The sequence below is a fragment of the Mus caroli genome, unplaced genomic scaffold (assembly GCF_978045245.1).
Source record: "Mus caroli unplaced genomic scaffold, Mus_caroli_1 scaffold_13, whole genome shotgun sequence".
NCBI lineage: Eukaryota > Metazoa > Chordata > Mammalia > Rodentia > Muridae > Mus > Mus caroli.
In genome coordinates, this window is record NW_028227268.1 from 104687274 (window position 1) to 104702797 (window position 15524).

General features: G+C 39.4%; 1 protein-coding gene across 3 annotated transcripts in view; it reads left to right on the plus strand.

Annotated features, from left to right (window-relative positions):
* The window catches only part of Meis1 (Meis homeobox 1), a 140861-nt gene extending 126332 nt beyond the window's left edge, over nucleotides 1-14529 (plus strand). For 2 of the 3 annotated variants that reach the window (XM_085829096.1, XM_085829095.1), the window contains 3 exons: nucleotides 9558-9697; nucleotides 10716-10805; nucleotides 13275-14529. In XM_085829096.1, coding sequence (XP_085685222.1) covers nucleotides 9558-9697; nucleotides 10716-10805; nucleotides 13275-13558 — 514 coding nt within the window. In that variant the 3' untranslated portion in view covers nucleotides 13559-14529. Of the gene's footprint in view, nucleotides 1-9557; nucleotides 9698-10715; nucleotides 10806-11117; nucleotides 11213-13274 lie in introns of all 3 variants that reach the window. The other variant, XM_085829097.1, reaches the window with a different exon arrangement.
* The last annotated feature ends 995 nt before the right edge of the window (nucleotides 14530-15524 follow it).

The window sequence follows — 15524 nt, forward strand, 5'->3', positions numbered from 1 at the left end:
ACAAAAGCAAAGCAAAGCAACACTGGCATCCAGCAACCCTACAGCAAACACACATTCCCAAGGGCTCACTGACAGTGTTTGGCCAGCCAATTTGTCACGTTCTAAGAGGAGGCCACCATGTCTCCTTCATTTGGACCATCTATCTCATGATGGGGGTGCCTTTTGGTGTTTATGGAGCCACGTGCATCTCTAGGGTTTACACAGTGCATATTGTGACATTACATTGAGTTTGGATCTTGTTTTATGGGTTGAAACAGAGGCTTCACTAACTATTTGAAAGTTCAACAGAAACCCCCATTCACAGGTTCTGTAGTGTGTGTGTGTGTGTGTGTGTGTGTGTGTGTGTATACATATATTCAGGTTTTTAGAGACAGGGTTTCTCTGTGTAGCCCTGGATGTTCTAGAACTCTCCCTGTAGATCAGGCTTGACTCAGACTCACAGAGATCTGCCTGCCTCTGCCTCCTAAATGCTGGGATTAAAGATGTGTGCCAGTACCTGGCTCTGTAACTAAATTTTGTGACTAGGCAGATCTGAGTGACATGGTAAATTTTGAGACATTTTCCCCTGGTATGAGTGAAGATTGCAAGGCCAGAAATTTATGGTTATTGAAGGTGTGGGAAGCTGGGACATTCCAAGAGGAGACTAAGATTTAGTAATGTCTTATGTAGATAGAGGAAGTCATTCTAACACAATAGGTTTTCAATATGTTTATTTAAGGCAGTGGCCCTCAACCTTCCTACTGCTGTGACCCTTTAATATGGTTCCTCATGTTGTGGTGACCCCAACCATAAAATAATTTTCATTGCTACTTCATAGCTGTAATTTATGTACTTTATGAGTTGTAATGTAAATATCTGATATTCAGGATATCATAAGCAACCCTAGTAAAAGGGTTGTTCGACCCCCAAGCTGAGAAACATTGATTTAAAGCAACGTTCTTAGAAAAAATAATGTCCATCCAATCACTAAAATGGCCATCTCTCTGAATGGCCTGGGTGGCTCCAGGGTCTGTGCCTGTTGCTCCATGTCTGTGCCCTCTCCACAGTGCCCTACTCTATTGGATAAACTGATTTCTCATCTTTATAGTGGGCATTGGCAGGGAAACAGGGTTTAAGCCTTGAATACATATATTTATTTAGTAATATGTTAGAGATGTTCAGTTATATAGAACTCTATTGACTTTTTGTGAATAAGAAAATTAGTATTTAAGTTAAAAAAAAGTTTCATCTCTAAAATGAAGAGTGACCTCTATTCTGTCAATATTTTTTCTAGCTTCCAAAGCTTTTTCCTTACCAGAGAAAGTTTAACTACATGTAAGGGTCAGATCCCTTCTATGTTGTGATAATAACCACTTAAAATAACTATAACTTAACCAAACTACTATTTTCCCTTTACATTCATGGTCATACAAACACAAATTTTCACATTTAGGTGGGTATTTCATGTGTCAATGTGTTACCATAGTCATGAGGACTGCGCTATTCTGTAGCTTGTTTGTTTAATTTGCTTTTTTGAGACAAGGTTTCTCCTCATAGCCCTGGCTATCCTGGAACTCTCTCTGTAGACTAGGCTGGACTCAAACTCATAGAGATTCGCCTCCATCTGCTTCCCAAGTGCTGAGATTAAAGGTGCGTATGCCACCACCTGGCTCCGTAGCTAAATTTTGGAAATTCAATTCAATCCAACTTTAGAAATTCAGGTTTTTTTTTTTTTTTTAAACAATGGATCCTTAAATATGATGGAAACTGGAGATTAATATCAGGTGTCTTTCTCTACTGCTTTTCATTTTATATTTTTGAAAGAGGCTCTCTCACTGAAACTGGAGCTGTCTGATTCCCCTAAGACTGACTGGCCAGTTTGCCCCATAGGTCCTTCAGCCTCTTCCTTCCCCAGCTGTAGGTTCACAGATGCAAACTGCTGCGCCAGGCTGTTTTGTTTTGTTTTGCATGGGTTTTGGAGTTCACAACCAGGTCCTTACTTGACCAGGTTTCAGTGACCTAGAAGGCAGCAAGAAGCAACCAAGGGCAAGGGTTCAAGTTAGAACAAGAGACTTAGAAAGGCCACGAAGGCGCTTGCAACCCAAGTGTTGATATGAACTTTGTTTACAAGGGGAGTTTTCTGTGATGTGTTCCCATGCAGCAATGAGTTATCCCACCATTGTTTCAGTTATAAGTCCAAAACATCGTCTATATTCTTTCATTATTTTGCACTGTCATTGTTGATTTAAGGATGACCCCTCCACCAGCTGCTCTCAGACAAACAAACAAACAAACAAACAAACAAAAATTGCCGATAATTAACTTCTTTGCTCGAGTTAGACAGCATCAGTTCTTCCTGGATTTCTTGCCTCTGGCTTCTTACACTCTGACTGATGGAATTCCTGTGATCTGAGCAATCTGACATTCTGATTCTGGAGTGGGAGTGGAGAAGAGCTTGCCTCCTCCTTTCCACGTCTGTCCAACTCTTCTCCGAAGCCATTCTCCACCCCCAGACAGGAGTGATGTATTACAGCTCACCCTGGGAGCTGCCGGATCCTGGAGAAGGTTAAGAAACTAGAAAGAGGTGCCAAAAATATGACTTCACAAGGGTTTTGACTTGAGATTGAGTCAACTTTCTTGAGCATCTTAAAATCATGTTTTACGAAATTTTATCTCCCAACAAAATGATTTGTAGAAAGGATGAATTCTAAAAACTTCCAGTTTGGGGTCACTAAGTCCAAAAGTACATGTAAATCTACAATAATGCTTTTCAGTAGAAAATCTAAATTTTTCATCTAAATTTTTTGCTTAAAAGAACAAGGAGTTACTTGGGAGGTGCCTACAATTTCCTGTAATCTTTGTCTATAAAGCATGCCTTAAAATTATAAGGAAATGCTGACTTCTTAAAAAGTATGTGATTTTTATTTGACTAACCCTGACATGGTTGAAAGAGTGTTCTGTTAAATAAAGAAGCTAGCTCATGGTATAGAAAATAACAACAATTTGAAATTCTACAATTATCTTCCAATTTCATATTTTTTTATTTAAACATTTCATTATGCTTACTCTAAAAATTAAACAAAATCTTTAGAAAATTTCCCAAATAGATTCTATGTTAATTAAATGTTATATGTACATAGTGATTATTTTTAATAGAATAAAGAATAGTATGTATAGAAATTGCCAGTCATTAAATTATACTTTGAAGTACATGCTATTTATTTTTATTTGAATATGTATGGAACTATTTATAATATAGCTAATACTAATCAATTCATTTTCACTAATACTCCCTTCTGGCTAGTGTGATCATTTCTATGTGTGTGCTGTGTATTTATATGTGTGTGCATGTCCAAATGTGTATGCAGGCTCACATACATGTATGTGCAAAAGTGTGCATAGGTCATATTCAAGTGTCATTGCCTCTCCTTTTTGAGACAGGGTCTTTCTCTGGGGATTAGAGCTTAACTGTTGAGTTTGGTTGTCTGTTCCAAGCCATCCCCCTTCATCACTGAAATCATTTCCTAATTATTGATTATTGTATCTTCCTGAGCATTTGAGGGTGTTGGAAAATGGCATTTTTCCATACATAGAAGGAACTACACATTACAGTAAACCTAGGTCCACCCCCCATTCTATTTACTTCTTCTTGGTTGGTAAACAAGATCGTAGGCCTGAGAGAGAAGTGGATCATTGTTTGGAAATGGAAACACTTTGATTTTGTGTGTGTTACCGGCTTGGCTGTAACGTGCCAAAGTAACTAAATGTAGGCTCCCTTTAATGACGAGCTGCAAGCTGAACATTGAACACCAAGGAGGAGAACTGAGGAGGGGAATCTGGCAAGCGAATGGGTGAGCATCCCTTGCTCTTCATCATTATGATAGAGACTTAGAGAAGGGAGCTTAAGCTGTGGACAGGGTCGGCTTTGGAACTAGGCAACTCTACCTTGAGTTTGTTCCTACCACATGCCCATTAAGCTCTGCTGACCCACCTGCTCTCTCTGGAAAAATTCAGTTTAGGAACAAAGTTTGGGACCAAGGCAAAAAGCAGACAATAAACAAAGGATAAAAGCCCATTTCAGAAAGCAGTTCCAGCAACCAGCTCTTGCCCAGAAAACCATCCTAATTCCACAACTGAAAAGGAAAGAAGCTCTAGCAGAATGGGGAAAAATAAACAAACACACAAAGACACACAACAAACACATATACACCACACACCTATACACACACAAACACACACACACACACAAACACATACACATACACACACAAATACACACATACCACACACTCACAAAAACCACACACACACAAGCACACACACACAAATACCATAGAAGTATACATACACCAGACAAGCATACACACACCACACACACAAACACACATACACCCAACACAAGCATACATACCACACATATACACACATCACACATTAAAACACCTAGCATATAGCATATAACAACAGTGGACCAAAGAGAAGAAATGAAACCAGGAACTGTTTGTTCAAAGCAAAATTCAGGAGGCTGGAAAGATGGCTCAGTGGTTAAGAACACTGACTGCTCTTCCACAGGTCCTGAGTTCAATTCCCAGGAACCACATGGTGGCTCACAACCATCTGTAATGGGGTCCAAAGCACTCTTCTGGTGTGTGTCTCAAGAGAGCTGCAGTGTCCTTATATAAATAAAAATAAATAAATCTAAAAAAAAAAAAAGAGGTGAAAGAGAAAAAAATTAAAAAAAACTAAATTCAGATACAGCTTGCAATCTCCTTGTCTGATTTTTATAAAACACACAAAGTAAAATTCAATTTATAGATGATCCCAAATCTCTAATGCTGGGAGACTTTCTTTCCTGTCTTAGCTCCACTCCTCCTTAGAAGGACACTGAGTCCTAAACAAACAACCAGGGCAGAAAGAAATATATCTCTGTTTATTTGGACATGGAGGGAACTGTAAGGCCAAACTGCTATATTCCTTTCCTTGGTAAGCCTTGGCCTCAGGAAAAAGAATTGTCTCTCAATACAAGTTTTGCACTGTGCTGCACACACAAGGAGATGCAGCCTTCTTTCCTTACTTAATCCAGTTGCTTATCACCTTCAGAAAAGGAGTTGAGTTCTTCAAAGTACTTGATAATTAAGGTCTATGTTTGTGTGTGTGTGTGTACAGTAATATACAAAGGCAAATAAAACATTTATAAGATTTAAAGATCATTTAACTGAACAATTTAGTGTCTTTTTTTTTTTTTTTTTTTTTTTTTTGCTGTCCTGGAACTCACTTTGTAGACCAGGCTGGCCTCGAACTCAGAAATCCGCCTGCCTCTGCCTCCCAAGTGCTGGGATTAAAGGCGTGCGCCACCACCGCCCGGCCAATTTAGTGTCTTAAAAAACCTAAATTGTAGTATATTTTGGTTATATTCTATTAAGAAAAAGTGTAAAACTGCCCATTTTAGTGAGCAAGCCAAGCTCACAGTCACATTCCTGACATCTACATTTGAATTATATCTAAATAACAGTTATTTTAAAGAAAGACTTCTGTAGCCATTGGAAAATGTGTTCACATCCTATATTCTAATGTGTGTTTACTCCATCTCCCTCTCACTTCTTCCCAGAGACATTACTTTTTGCTTGATCTAATTTCAGTATATATATATATATATATATATTATTTATTTTGATTTCTCTGTAAGTAACAGTGCTTTAAGAAGGAAAATATGTTCATTTATGCTCACATCTACTCTAACAGCATTTTGTTATTTTCCAGGCTTAGAAACTTCTTGATAATTTTGTTTCTCTCACAACGCAAAGCAAAGCATTCTGTCACCAATGCAGGGAGGATGAGTCCCAGGTCAAAGGGCACTGGAGAAACAAACACCAGGGCCAGTTTATTTAAACAGATAGTGAGACAAGGGAGTTGACCTCAGTTTGACTTATAGTGGGAGGAGCCAGAAGGCCATTTTATTGCTTTGCCCAGAAGGAAAAATCTTTTTGTATCTGAATTCACCCCTGAAGCCTTCTAAATGCTGGCTCTGCCGTCTGCAGCTAATTCTAAAAAGCAGTTTCAGTAGAAAAGTCCTGAGGGCCCCTGTGATGCTGAGTTGTAAAATCATGCACACAGAAATGAAGTATCATTTTAGAAAATGAAATACTTTGCTGTTTAACTAGTTACTTTTAGGTGAAGATGTTCACTGTGACCTTAACCCATGATGCAAATCGTTCATAATAGTATAGAGATTATAATTTAATAATGTTCCAAGAATTTACTTTGTCCCAAATAAACTGATAATATTTTATTATTTTGAAATGCTTTTAAATGATGGCTTTCTGAAAGAGGAAGTTGGGTTGAAGGTGTAGATCAGTTGGTACAGTGTCTACACAGCACCTAGTAGTCCCTGAGATAAATCTCACAAACCTCATAGACTGGGCATAGTTAAAAATGCCTGTAATCGTAGCATTCAGAATTTCAGGGTCATCCTTCTTAGCGGTATAGCAAGCTTGAGGCCAGCATGGGCTCCATGGAATCCTGCCTTCAGGCAAGCAAGAAAGTTCTATGCAGATCTAGTACATAGCCGTGCAATTCAAAGTGGATGAGTTTTATTTGATTCCCAGTGTTTCTGATTGATATTGGTTTTAATGACAGGATTCTCGTCCTGGTGTCCATAGAATCTATGAGTCTCTTATATCTGGAAATCAATTTTAAAACAGTTATTCATCAATACAAAAAGTGGTAAATCATACCTAGTACCAATGGGGGATGAGTTAAGGGGATGTGGTAGTGAATTTGTCCTTTATGTGGGGACCAGGACAGGCCCCAAGTCAATGTGACCAGTAAGTATATCTCCGCAAACCTCCAGAGAGATACAGTCTCAGCAAACTGAATAGAGAGGCCTGAGTGATAACAGGCTCAAAATATGAGAGGGACTTAGCTCCAAAAAAGAAAACCTTTGAAGAACCATGGATGTTTAACCCAGGGAAAAAAGAAAGAAGCCTAGAAAATATGATTGCTATGTTCAAATGTTGAATGAACTTGTTCAAATTGTCCTGGAAAAAAAAGCTGTACCAAGAAATGATTTTAGATGAAGCACGGGAACTTCCCGCAGCTCACATTGTTCAAAGACAGACTCTTAGGGAAGATGTTTAGTGCTGTGTTGGCTTCCAGGAGAGGCTACGCATTGATTTGGTGGGATATTCTAGACATCCATGTTAATGGCCAAGCTAAGTGATTAAGCACTTCCTAAATGTGATTTACCATTTTTGGTGCCACGGGCTGAATGGTCATGAGTTGGTGACCTGAGCTGGTTATTTTGTGTTGGTCTTTGGGAGCCTACGTGATTCAGCGTGGAGGAGGCCTATGTGGGAATATGGAAAACCCGAGTTACAGATTTTTTTTTTTTGAGCAGCCTCCTCTTTATGTACCCAAGCTGGGCAGCCATAGGCATTCTCCATTTTCAAGGTGTTCGTTGTCATGCTTACTCCTTGTCTGAAACTACGTGTGGACACAAATGGCTGCTGTCGTCCCAGCCTTAGAAAGGAAAAGAATCATGGCCATTCCCTAGTTTTGTGTCATCAACGAAGTCTTAGCATCTTTTTGGTAGCACATCCCTGGAAATAAGTCATTCAGTTTCTTGAGCCTTGTTAAAAATTGTCCTCATTGTACACACCTCTAATCCCAGCACGTGGGAGGCAGAGGCAGGTGGATCTCTTGTGAGTTCTAAACCAGCACAGCCTACAGAGTGAGTTCCAAGACAACCAGGGCTACACAGAGAAACCCTGCCTCAACGAATCAAATCAAAACAACAACAAAAAAATCACTTTCCCTACCCATAAAATGTCTTTACAAAGAATTAAACAGAAAGCGAGCAGACCAAGTTTCTCCTCTGTCAGTCGAGATTACATAAAGAACTACGCAGACAGAGAATTCTATGGCTGCTAAGTTTGGGTGGGTAGCGATGAGGCTGCTCTCTTACCTATAAGTTACTATGAAAATTACTTTTGGTATATGCAGAATATTAATATTAAATAATTTTCTAATTGGTCATGCAGTACAGGCAGCTAATGAAACGGCAGATTTTTTTTCCATTTTAATTGGTTATTTCACATGGTGTTTGTGCTACACCTGTGCTTATAATGAGAACGGAGAATTAATCTAACCTTCTGCTCACATGATTCCAATTTTCATGGCTTATATAAGATAACGATAACCTGATTTGCAACACAATTTGTTGTAGATTCTGTGTTTTAAATATTTTTATTAGCAGTTCAGGGACTTCATATGTAGAAACTGGAACAGTTTATGTAGCCTCTACAGGTCTGCACCCACACTGACCCTTTTAGTCAGAAACTACTTCCGTCATTTCCCTTAATTGCTTCTCAGAAGGGACACAAGCAGGTACAGGATATTGAGAATCTTAAAATGTTATGAAGCATGTATTTTTATTTTAAAGACACATCTTTGACTGTTTAATGATTTGGAGTCCCAGAACTGCTTTCTTTGCTCAAATAGACACATGTACAAACTAAAATTTATATCAGACTGTAAACCCTTCAATTATTAATAGGGTAGTATTGAACTTTTTATCACATTTCTGATGTCCTGCTTAGAGTTGGGTTGAGAACTTAAGTTACCCAATACACATACTCTGTATTTTCTGGATTTGACAAACAATTCTTATAATCCAAAACAAAAAGCTTAAGAGTTAAATATCTTGTGAAGATGGTTTCAGAGTTAACAGGGTTTTTAAAATTTTGTTTTATTTTGTTTTTATTTGTTTGTTTTGTTTTATTTCAGTGACTTTATATTTTTTGAAGGAGCTATAAAACGACTTGTACCAAACAATCTTTTAAATAAATATAGAGTGACTTAAATATCTTAGTAAGATGTTTATAAATTTTCAGTAGTAGCGGAAGAAAGCAAAATTATAAATTCAATTGCTGTATAGATGTGACCTTGTCTTGACTTCGGATTTTGCATAAAGAGAAAAAAAAGTCACCCCAAGAAATCTCTCCAAGGAATGCATTTCTTTAAAGTCCCCAGAAGTGTGAGTTAATAGTGATAAACTCCAGACATTCTTTCAATTGATGGTGTGCTGCCAACCGGGCTCGTTATCTTAGGGGTGGACATAAGGATGAAACTAGGTTTGCAAAAGGTAGGGGAGGTTTGGATAAAACACACTGTGAAAAAGAAGTCAGAAAGTGTAAGATTGAAATGTCAGTAATTGGGAGGGAGCAGATGTCCTGAGAGCTTCTCCTCTGTGTCTCCTCCGACTCCCACCCGGCCCTTTGAAAAGAGTGGTGGCTGGCATTGTTTCCTGAAAACTCTGCTAATTCCCCCATGAAAAGATGAAATGGAAGTGTCCAACTGTGGTAAAACAGGCAAACATAAATCAACTCAGAAACCCAAGCCTTGTACTCAAAGGTCACGGGGTTGTAGGTTTTGCCGCATGTGAAGCTGTCCGCGAGGGAGAGAAAGGAGGCTGACTGAGCTTGCCAGGGCCCTGCTCTTCTTTCTGTGATTCATTTCTTCCTCTACCTTTTGTTTATGTTTTTATGCAATAATGATATGCTTTGCTTTCTTGGTTACAGGTTTATTAATGCCCGGAGAAGAATAGTGCAGCCCATGATAGACCAGTCCAACCGAGCAGGCAAGTCCCCTCTAGTGACTGTATTCAAGTCAGGCAAGCGAAAAGCATCCTCAAGCCATTCACCAGGAGGGCTGCTGCCTGGTAAATGAACTGGGAGTGAGTACTATGAGTGCCTGGCTTTAGAAATGAAACCAGTTTGGTTTTGTAACAACACTAATCAATTTAACATCATTATAAAACATATGAAGAAGGTAGAGAATGAAAAGCCAAAGGAGAAGAGTAACTCTTAAACCACGTGCTCAGCTACAATCTTCTTTGTAAACATTCAATATATTAATGTTATTTTTCCCCCAAGTTTGCCTACCCAGCTTTCTGCCACTATGACCACTCCCTGGTGCATGGCTTGGTGTGGAATTGCTGTAAAGTTTATTACCTGTCAAAAGGGCAAAGGGGTCGGGATCACTTGTGGGACTCAGTAAAGTTCAAAGACATTCAGTGAGGTAGAGCTTTTGTGTGCTTTAATAACCCAAGGCAGCTCACTTCTGAAACAGCTTTTCATGTACAGTTAAAACACAGGATTTGGTTAGTGATATAAATACATGGCTCTTATTCTCATGCCTCGCTCATTAGTATCTGTCTTCTGGTGCTCGCAGTTTAAAAAAAAAATAACACCTTTTCGTGTTTGTTTGTTTTTCAGTCATGAGCCCTAGGATTTGTTTTGTATTATAACATGGTAGCAAAGGCAGTGACCAAATTATACCTGGGGTGATGCTGCGGGGTTGAACCGTGCCTCTGAAATACCACTCTGCTCTCAGCTCCATCAAAGCTCTGTTGGCACCACACTGGGCCCATACCCAGTTAGTCAGGTTCCAGTGTCTTCTTTTCTTAAAATGTCCATTATGGAACCAGCAGACAAACCTCCCCACCATGAATTTCGTGTCTAGCCTGTTCCTTGAACATAAATAGCACTTGAAACTCTAGTCTCTGAGGTATATAGAACTGGCCTGAGAGAAAGAATTAACTTTGGTTAAAAAACAAAACAACAACAATAACAAAAAAAGCACATGTAATCTGCTTGGTATGATCTCTGTGTCCCCTCCCCTCTCCTAACCCTCTCCCCTCCCCCGTTATTAAGAAGCTGTGCTGTGTACTTTTGTAGTCAGCCAAGGGACACCTTATAACCCTGATGGACAGCCAATGGGAGGTTTTGTAATGGACGGTCAGCAGCACATGGGCATCAGAGCACCAGGTAAGACTCTTTTTTTTTTTTTTTTTTTTGTATGGTACTTTTTCACGTTTAACTCCAGAAGTGTTACCCTCCCCAAGTCCCTGTCAGGGCAGGTAAAGAAGTCCACCCTCTGCTTTCTCAAGCTGCCTGCCTCGCCTTGCCTACCATCTGTGCATCTAAGACCTCAAAGGGGAAGCCAGGACCTTTATGTGCGCAATATCTTACTGCCTCTCAGCCACCTAGAACCTGTGTTTTTTTTAAAGGGTCTTTTGGCACTATCTGTTGACTTTGCTCATCTTCTGGCCTCTTCTTGGATTTTTATCTCCCTTCTAGGACCTATGAGTGGAATGGGCATGAATATGGGCATGGAGGGGCAGTGGCACTACATGTAACCTTCATCTAGTTAACCAATCGAAAGCCAGGGGGAAGTAAGTACAAACGGGGCCTTTGTCTTCACTTTGTCCTAGGAACATTCTCGTTCTGCGTCCTCTCATGTTCTCCTTGCCCATAGCTTCATGCGTCTTTCTTCCTTTCCATTAAAGCCTTATTTCTTGCTTCTTTCATTTTTTTTCCTCTCCTTGGTTTTGATCAAGGTTTTAGGCTGATAAATTCTGTGTATGATATACATTTATCCTGTGTGTTGCTATTGTACAGTACTGACCACATGACAAAACAAGAAACAGTCAGGAGGTGGGGGAGTGGGTTGTCATAGCAACAGACTGATTTGCAAAATGTAAGCAGTCTGCAGCAGTGCAAGGAGAGGAAAGAGCATGTCCCCAAAGTGCCATAAATCTGTCTAACCGCAGTTGATGCATGAGTTACATTTCTACACTAACCTGCAAGACACCAAAAAGCCAAACAGAGAACTTCTTTTAGGTAAAATAAACACAGCTTTACTTAGGGTAAGTAAAGGCATATTTTGAGCTTCAGACAACTAAACTTTGATTTTTTTTTCCCTTAGTTTGTTCCTTTGTCTGTCCATCATAATGGGATTACGTGTGGCAATGGAAAAAGGGAGAATACAAAATAGAGGTGTGCACAGCAGGCTTCAGGGCTTAGCCCAGGCTAATTGACTATATCCAAATTAAGTATGCCATCACTTGCAGTGTGACAAATGGATTTGACTTATTCAGTATACAAAAATAGAGATCATTAATGCAATCTTCAGTGGCAGGCCTAGTGAAGTGAGCCTAGGAAAACTGTCCCAGATTCTCACTCTGTCATTTTCTCTCCTAAAAAGACACCCCAGAAATTTGAGTTCAAACAAGCAAAACTGTTTTGAACTCCAAAGCCGTAGTTCATTCCTTAAGTTGCCCTTAACAGCATCTCTCTAGCGTTCCTTTTTGGAATTAAAAGCCATGATTTCAGAGTCTTGGATGTGCCCCTGATTATATTAACACACTATTTAAAATTCTTGCTGAGGCCAAGGGTAACACATGCTGGTCTTCTTCTGTGGGTGGGAGTCCAATATAAGTTTAACAATTCACTCTGAAAGCATTCCATTGAGCTTGGAAATCAACAGTCTTATTACCTCATCATGGAATTCTCTAGCTTAGTTAATTTAAATATTGTTTCTTAGTTTCTGGGTCAATTAAATTTAAATGATGTATTTTATGCTTCGTGACCAATTAAATTAATAGGTTATTACAAAAAATATTATCATCTTTTTTGATTAAAGAGCTGTGGGTACAGTATATTTTATAAGCAATTTTCATTAGTTTAAAAATGTTCCTTTAGGCTAGATTAAGCAGCCATTCATTGCCAGAGCCTGGAGACCTTATTCGAAGGTGTTCATCGCATTCACAGTGCGCTATTACTTAGAACTAAAGCCAATTGAACATACTTAGCAATGGCGTTCTGCCTTTCACCCTTGATGATGATGGAGCTTATGGCTCTCAGAAACAATACGCCCGTCACTTTCCATCAACTAGAGCAATCCATGCAGAAGACAAGAGGCCCCTCAAAGCAAGAGGAGTATTGTTTTAGGTCCAATTTTTCTTATTGTTCTCAAAATCATTGTAAGGTAGACAGAGTTCTGTGAAGCCTTTCTTCCCCTCCAGCTCTAAGAGGCCATGTGGAAGGAATTTATTGATAACTGTTTTGATTCCCCCCCCCCCCAAAGGTACAGGATTTGCTAAGTAATCACTGTCACTGAGCTTGCCTTGTTCTGCTTGGTGTGAAATGTTTAGTGACCAGAGCTCTCGATAGAACAAAAAATGCTTCTTTAAATCAGAAACCAATGTGTTTTTGTTTAAAACTAGACTTGGTAGGACTGGTCCAATGGCCCTACAAGGGAAACAGTTCTGATTCCAGCTTGACACCTCTCCTTTTATTTTCTTCCACATGAATCAAAATAATGTCTCACAAGGCCCCAGTCCCTTCCTTCATCACAATGTTCCCTGGCTTTCATAGGATTGCCACAGTCAGAACCACACTGTTGCCTTTCCGTAATTTTTTGTTTTTTTGTTTCTTTCTTTTGAATTTCTACAGGGCTGCAAAGTATGCCAGGGGAGTATGTAGCCCGGGGTGGTCCAATGGGTGTGAGTATGGGACAGCCGAGTTATACCCAAGCCCAGATGCCCCCCCATCCTGCTCCGCTGCGTCATGGGCCCCCCATGCATACGTACATTCCTGGACACCCTCACCACCCCGCAGTGATGATGCATGGAGGACAGCCCCACCCTGGAATGCCAATGTCAGCGTCAAGCCCCTCGGTTCTTAACACGGGAGACCCGACAATGAGTGGACAAGTCATGGACATTCACGCTCAGTAGCTTAAGGGAGTATGCGTTGTCTGCAATGGTGACTGATCTCGAATCAGGCCTTTTCCTGCAAGGACTATGGAGTTCCATTCTTGACATCTACTGTGGACCAAGGAGCATCCCTAGTTCTTCATAGGGACTCTTAAAATGCAGGAGAACCATCCGAAGTCAACTCGGGGGACATGCAAAAATAACTATATAAGACATTAAAAGAACAAAGAGTGAAATATTGTAAATGCTATTATACTGTTATCCATATTACGTTGTTTCTTATAGATTTTTTAAAAAAAATGTGAAATTTTTCCACACTATGTGTGTTGTTTCCATAGCTGTTCACTTCCTCCAGAAGCCTCCTTACATTAAAAAGCCTTACAGTTATCCTGCAAGGGACAGGAAGGTCTGATTTGCAGGATTTTTAGAGCATTAAAATAACTATCAGGCAGAAGAATCTTTCTTCTTGCCTAGGATTTCAGCCATGTGCGTGCGCTCTCTCTCTCTCTCTCTCTCTCTCTCTCTCTCTCTCTCTCTCTCTCTCTCTCTCTCTCTCTCTCTTCTCCTCTCTCTCCCTCTTTCTAGCCTGGGGCTTGAATTTGCATGTCTAATTCATTTACTCACCATATTTGAATTGGCCTGAACAGATGTAAATCGGGAAGGATGGGAAAAACTGCAGTCACCAACAATGATTAATCAGCTGTTGCAGGCAGTGTCTTAAGGAGACTGGTAGGAGGAGGCATGGAAACCCAAAGGCCGTGTGTGTTTAGAAGCCTAACTGTCACATCAAGCATCATCGTCCCCATGCAACAACAACCATCACCTTATACATCACTTCCTGTTTTATGCAGCTCAAAAAACATAGACTGAAGATTTATTTTTAATATGTTGACTTTGTTTCTCAGCAAAGCATTGGTCATGTGTGTATTTTTCCATAGTCCCACCTTGGAGCATTTATGTAGACATTGTAAATAAATTTTGTGCAAAAAGGACTGGAAAGATGAACTGTATTATTGCATTTTTTTTTTTTTGTAAAAGTAGCAGATTAGTGTAAGGTGGCATGCATACAAGGTTTACTGAGTGGGGTACGCTAATTATACTTTTTGTTGTGGATAAAGAAATGCTTGTCAATAACCTTTTTCTATCAAGAAAACAAGGAGCTAATTATTAATAACAGTCATGTCCTATCTTAGCATTCCGGTGGAGTTTAAAAGTATGCAAACTCCACAAGTCCAGCTTTAGTCAGTGAGTGCAGTCATGAAGTCAGACTCCAGAATGAAAAGGTTATTTTTTTTATCATTCTGACTTTACTGCTTACAAGATGTGTTCCTCAAGGTTTTAATGATTAGTACAGCATTTTTAATGATAACAAACAATTAGCTCCCTGGGCCATATGTATTTGAAAATTGTAACCACTGAGTAAATTATTTAACAATAACTACTGGATTAAGATGACTTAATGAATTGGTAATACCAACAAAATTAAGGGTTAAAGTCACTAAGCTAGCTGTAGCCTCAGACTTCATTCAGTATTAGTCACCTACACTATCAGTGAAATCATGCTGGGAGAGAGCTGAAGCCCACAGTCAGTCTTTTGACAGGGATGTTATCTAGGGCCAGCAGTACATGTTTATTAAGAAATTAACTATATAAAATTGAAGAGACCAGACTTCAAAATCTAATTTTTATAAATATGCTCTATGTTCTCATTGGATAAAACTGGTTATTAACCAATTTTCCAGAACAGCTGTACAGAATTTCTGCATGGCAGCCAGCTAAATGGTTCAAAATAACATGTTTAAGCTGCAATAGCTTATAATTTCACTTAAATAAAATCGCTGCTCTAAAAAGTACTTCATAAAGCTAAGGGAAATATACAAATATTTTAACGAAGGCAAATTAATTTTTTAAGAAAACAGCCTTTTGGTTGCTTTGGGAACAAAGGATGAGTCAGAAGCCTTAAACTCTAGCCTGACATTCAGACCCT